Source organism: Salvelinus sp. IW2-2015, linkage group LG24 (assembly GCF_002910315.2).
Source record: "Salvelinus sp. IW2-2015 linkage group LG24, ASM291031v2, whole genome shotgun sequence".
Classification (NCBI taxonomy): domain Eukaryota; kingdom Metazoa; phylum Chordata; class Actinopteri; order Salmoniformes; family Salmonidae; genus Salvelinus; species Salvelinus sp. IW2-2015.
The window spans coordinates 6429434-6435599 of record NC_036864.1 but is presented as its reverse complement, the minus strand read 5'-3'; the positions used below and the strand labels follow the sequence as shown (position 1 = coordinate 6435599).

The following is a 6166-nucleotide window of genomic DNA, read 5'->3' as shown; positions in this document are numbered from 1 at the left end:
GTCCGTCCATGATTTCCTATCGCCCGATGACATAAGACACCCAAAAGCTGATGCTTATCCTCGTCGTACTTTAAGTTCTTGTGGCTTCTACGCGAGAGCCGAGGGGATCGCCCTGAGGCGTATTGTCCGGTTGAGACTGTCGGGGAATTGAAAGACAGTCGAGTAAAAGCAAACGCAAATGCACCCACACTGAGCGTCAGTCCCGCGCGCTTGTGCCAAGTAAGCCTTCTGTGGCGCGTCTTCGCTGTCTCTACTCGTGATACTGGCTGTTCTTCATGGTCAGCTCACTCTTCATCCCAAACAGATTAAGCTTGGCCAACCCGGCGTTCGGAGGCGTACAGCTTGCTTGTCTATTCGGCCAAGCAAGTTGTTGGTGGGGCCTACTCAGGAGGCGTGACACGCGCCGTTTCTACGTGGTGCTTGTGGTGACTGCCGGCGCAGACTAAGTCAGGTAACTCTCCTCCTGCCGGTCGTCTCAGACCGCTTACCGAAGTTGCACTTCTCGAGTCCTGATGGTCATCACATCGCCTTACGACTTTAGTCTACCGGTCTGCCTTCGTCTCGGAGGAAAGACTGTGATGTCTTACGGTTATCGATAGATTCTCTAAAGCGGCAGCGTATCATTCCCCTCCGAAGCATTTCACTTCCGCTAAGGAGACGCCAACAGATTCATGCATTGAGAAATAGTGTTCAGAATTCATGGCTCCCCGTTAGATCCGCCGTTCTCAGAGCAGAAGGTCCAGCAAGTTCACGTCACGCAGTTTGGAGGGAGTGGTCTTTCTTGTGATCGGTGCTTGCCGTCATATCTCTTCTTCGCGGTATTCATCCGCCAATCTAAACGGAAGCAGAAAGGGACCAAATCAGGTGTACGATTGGTCGGCATATTACGGGCAGCCTTCAGTTTCGAAACCCTGCGTCTTGGGGGCAGAACAGCTCCCTGGGCTGAGGTACACAGCGTCATTAACTCGCTTCCTTCGTCTCTACCGGGCTATCTCTCGTTCAGAGTAGTCTTGGGTACCAGCCTCTCTGTTCTCGTCCCAGCTCGCCGAGTCCAGCGTTCCCTCCGCTCAGGCTTTTGTCCAACGTTGTGAGCGCACCTGGAGGAGGGTCAGGTCTGCACTTTGCCGTTACAGGGCGCAGACTGTGAGAGCCGCCAATAAACGTAGGATAAGGAGTCCTAGGTATTGTCGCGGTCAGAGAGTGTGGCTTTCCACTCGCAACCTCCCCCTTACGACAGCTTCTCGCAAGTTGACTCCGCGGTTCATGGTCCGTTCCTGTCGCCTCAGGTCGTCAATCCTGTCGCTGTGGCATTGCTTCTTCCGCGACATCTCTTCGTCGCGTCCACCCTGTCTTCCATGTCTCCTGTGTCAAGCCTTTTCTTCGCGCCCGGTTCGTCTTCCCTCCCCCCCGTCCTTGTCGAGGGCGCACCACTATTTACAGAGTACGGAAGATCATGGATAATGCGTTCTCGGGACGTGGTCACCAGTACTTAGTGGATTGGGAGGGTTACGGTCCTGAGGAGAGGAGTTGGGTTCCATCTCGGGACGTGCTGGACCGTTCGTTGATTGATGATTTCCTCCGTTGCGCCCAGGGTTCCTCCTCGAGTGCGCCAGGAGGCGCTCGGTGAGTGGGGGGGTACTGTCATGTTTTGTCATTTATTTTCATGTCTTGTCCCTGTGCTTCCCTCTGCTGGTCTTATTAGGTTCTTTCCCTCTTTCTCTCTCTCTCTCTCTCCCTTCCCTCTCTCCCTCTCCCGCGTCTCTCCTCTATCGTTCCGTTCCTGCTCCCAGCTGTTTCTCATTCTCCTAACGACCTCATTTACTCTTTCACACCTGTCCCTATTTTGCCCTCTGATTAGAGTCCCTATTCTCCCTCTGTTTTCCGCTCCTGTCCTTGTCGGATTCTTGTTTGATGTTTGCTGTCCTGCGTCCTTGTTCCGCCCTGTCGTGTTTTTGCCTGGAATAAAGACTGCTGTTTCTTTAAGTCGCTTTTGGGTCCGCATTAATCAGCATAACAGGATGTTCAAAGTTTCTGATATTTTTTTATAACCCAACCCTGATCTGTACTTCTCCACAACTTTTTCCCTGACCTGTTTGGAGAGCTCCTTGGTCTTCATGGTGCCGCTTGCTTAGTGACATTGCAGACTCTGGGGCCTTTCAAAACAGGTGTATAAACARTGCCTTGCAGAAGTATTCACCAGCTTGGTGATTTTCCTATTTTGTTGCATTACAACCTGTAATTTAAATKGATTTTTATTTGGATTTCATGTAATGGRCATACACAAAATAGTCCAAATTGGTGAAGGGAAATGAAAAAAATTACTTGTTTCACTTCTGAGGGACTTCCACCGCCTCCACCCGGATCGCCCCCCAGGTCGCCCTCGGAATTTTTTTTTTAACCTTCTGATCTCTGCTTCTGACTCCTACCTTCCACTCCTAGTAACCCGTGACAGGGGGATGAATACTTTTGCAAGGCACTGTATGTACACTCTGGACCATGGTCTACCTTAAGTGCTCACCATCATTCACCAACGCTGGTCGTTCAGAGATAATCACCAATGATTTCCTTGATTCGTTGAATTAGGTGTTAGTGCAGGATGGAACAAAACCTACACATCTTGTAGGTCTCYAGGACCCCTGCTCTACTGTATCCTAGCACCAGGATACTGTTACAGAGCAGTGAAGGAAGAGTTATGTGACTGCTACATAGTTTGGCAGACCAATGGCACAAAAAAAGCGTAATATAAAATGCCTTGGCACGGGAAGCACACGTTGTGATGCTTCGACAGCTGTTGACCACATGAAAATACATTAACGTGTTACTGTGCGGCACGGCTATGAAATAACATTAAGATGTGTGGATATTCATTAGATTTGACTTGTGTGTGAGTGCGTGTGTGCGTGCATGAGTGTGTCTGTGTGTGTGTGGATGTATGTAAAAGCCAAGTCCCTCCCTGGCCTGAACAGAATGGGAGAGGGTCATCAAATCAGACCTCTATTTAATCCTCTCTCCCCCTTCCCCCTTCCCCCTTCCCCCTTCCCCCTCACTCCTCTAAAACCTATGGGATAATTAGCGTTAGCCTACTTAACCTACAACCTGCTGGTGATGTGTTACTCTGCTCGACGGTGGAGAGAGAGGAGAGGCATAGAGATAGAGAAGAGGAAAGATAACAAGATAAATGACAAATGAAAGAGACAGAGACGAGAGAGAGACGAGAGAGAGAACAATAATAATAATAATAATACAAATAATTCTGAGAGAGAAGTCATGCAGAAGAACGGCTCCTGACTTGTTATAACTTTTTGGTTGTTAAGAGCGAGATTGACACGATTAAATTAGCAACACATTTATAGTGTATCAAATTGTACAACTGAAGATCAACACAGGAGGAAAAGATTGACAGAGAGTGAGTTAAAAGACCAATCCTCATCGTGGTAGCTAGCCAAATTCAAATCTGTCAGCTGCTTGCCTTCTAGCTCCAACTGTTTACTGGTGGTAACCATAGCAACATGGCCACTGAGGCAGCACTAGCAGCACCAGCAGCAGCAGAGACTGCGAGACCCCCCCTTTTTTTGGAATACCAGCAGAAATCAAATCTGAGAAGGGAAGAATCAATTTTAAACACAGAATTCTGAGGGAAAACCAGAAACGTTGTTTGCCGACTGCTCACAAACAGGACTGTTACAACCTGTTATTTTACACAGCCCACACTACTGCCTGGCATACAGCTGGAACCAGGCATTTCAGCTATACCACAAAAAAGGCAAATCCACATTTTTGAGGACCAGGAAAAAAGGTTTCTGACGGTAAACATGTACCAGAACGGTACTGTCATGGTCCAGGGCAGTGAGGCTGCACTCAGCTCTTTTGTGCAGGACTTCCCCAACCTAGGGAAGACAGCAGAGAAGCAAAAAAGACAAGAAAAGCACCCCGACCTCTCCCCTCACCTCAGGCACCCCAACAGCAGGAGCCCAGACCCACACCCACAACACAGGTCTATCCTCCCCCCTGCCTGCCTACAACCACCAGAGCCAAGACCACACTACCATCAGCCTGTTGAGAGACAGGCTGGCTCTGTTAGAGGTATGGGTTACTGAGCTAAGGAGCTAAAGCTCTGTGTCTGTAGAAGCCCAGACACAGAGCTTCTACAGGACCAGATCAACCAGTGCAGGACCAGCTGGAGAACTCTGTCCAGGAGCTGAGAGAGAGCCTACACAGCGCTGGAGGAGGTAAAGGCCACCATGAGGAGAGAGCTGGTGCAGGTAAAGGAGGAGATGGCAAAGGAGTTGTCTGTCCCATCAAGAGGGTGCTGCAGCACAGAGAGCAGACTGTAGAGACTCCTAGAGAGAAGCTGCAGCCCCTCACCACCCCTAACAACCCCACTGACCCACCTTTACCCACAATCCCCCCCCATACCGACAACACTTTACCCACACCCCCAGTCAACAAGGAGGCTCACGTGGGGACACCTACTACAGAGAGAAACTTTCTGGCCCCTCCTGACACACCCCCACACACCCCTCCATGTACACAGGCCCTGTGTACTCCAGCCCCAGACCGTAAACGCACTAATCTGGTAAAACCCACTGAGGTGGCCATCCTCATTGACTCAAATGGGAAATTTATCCAAGAAGATTAACTCTTCCCCCACCACAAGGTGTGCAAAATATGGTGCCCAAAAACACAGGTGGCACTCCACATCCTGTCCCAGCCTGACTTTGGCACACCAGGCCACATTATTATTCACACCGGCACCAACAACCTGCTAGAGGAGCAGGAGAGAGTAGGCAGCCTGGTCAACAGAGTAGCAGAGAGGGCCTCTGAGTGGATCCTCAACTCCCACATCACCATCTCCACTTTGCTGCCCCGCAAAGACTTTCCTCCCCGTACCATTCAGAAAGTCAACACTGACATCACCAGAGGGCGTGGCCTACTCCCAAACGTACACGTTGCTCACCACCCAACAATCACCCCAGAGCATCTGCACGACCACTCCCACCTGAGGAAGCAGACAGTAGGGATGTTTGCCAAGTCTCTAAAGGACGTGGCACTTGGTAGACAAACACCCCATGCCGCACTGGACAGAGGACCACCCATAGACCCCGACCAGACCACTGCACCACCAAGGAGCCCCTTGCCCCCTCAACACCCCACCAGACCCAGCGCACCCCACAGGCCTCACCCACCACCAGAGCATCACCACTTCCATCGGCTTAGCCAGACCGGACCGGGCCCAGCCTACTACCCCGCACCAGACCACCACCTCTACCAGACCAGAGAGGAAGACCCACGGCCCAGAACTGTCCCTCCTCCACTCCACAGGGCCCAACAGCAGGACCAGCGCAGCTACACAGAGGTCGTCGGAGGACAGGAGAAGCCTGTAGGGTTGAGTGAGATTAAACAGCTCCTCCAATACATCTGCACTAAACTGCACTAAACACACACACACACACACACACACCTATTGTACTAAAAGTTTACTTGTTCAATGAATAGGAATATTTATATATATATATATAACAGAAAAAAATTGTTATCCTGTTTATCTCACTCTTAACAACTTATTAGTTAGTAAATACTGTATTTCTGACTGCTATTCTTTCTTTTGGAACATGAAATCACTATCAGTTAGCATGTGGAACATTCAGGGCGTAAACTCATCAACCTTTGGACTGAAGAGTTTAGCACTGGAGTTCAACAAAAATCTGAAAGATGTTGACGTCATCATTCTGCAGGAGACATGGTGTAAAGGCTGACGTTGTCACTCACTGTCCCACAGGCTACAGAAAGGTAATTGTGTCATCACAGAAACACAGCTCTGTCAATAGAGGCAGAGACTCTGGAGGACTGATCATTTGGTACAAATCTGAACTACAAAATCTAATTGATCCCCTCAAAATTGGTAAATATCACATTTGTTTAAAACTGAAAAAATTACTTATACTGACAGAAAAAGATGTGTTCCTTTGCGCAATATATATCCCCCCCTCAGAATCCCCATATTACTCAGAGGAGATCTTCCACACCCATGAGGAAGAGACGTGCAATTTCCAGGCTCAGGGAAATGTGCTCATCTGCGGGGACACAAATGCGCGCACAGGAAGACTACCTGATCTAACGAGCACACGAGGGGACAGCTTTATTACAGGCCATACTGTTTCTAACT

The 6166-nt window shown here is 49.5% G+C and overlaps 1 protein-coding gene across 1 annotated transcript in view; it reads right to left on the bottom strand.

Annotated features, from left to right (window-relative positions):
• Window positions 1-6056: 6056 nt before the first annotated feature.
• LOC111951342 (glyoxalase domain-containing protein 4-like) overlaps window positions 6057-6166 on the bottom strand; it is a 5986-nt gene continuing 5876 nt past the window's right edge. Inside the window, 1 exon segment of the mRNA XM_070434711.1 lies at window positions 6057-6074. Within this exon segment, the coding sequence (XP_070290812.1) occupies window positions 6057-6074 (18 nt within the window).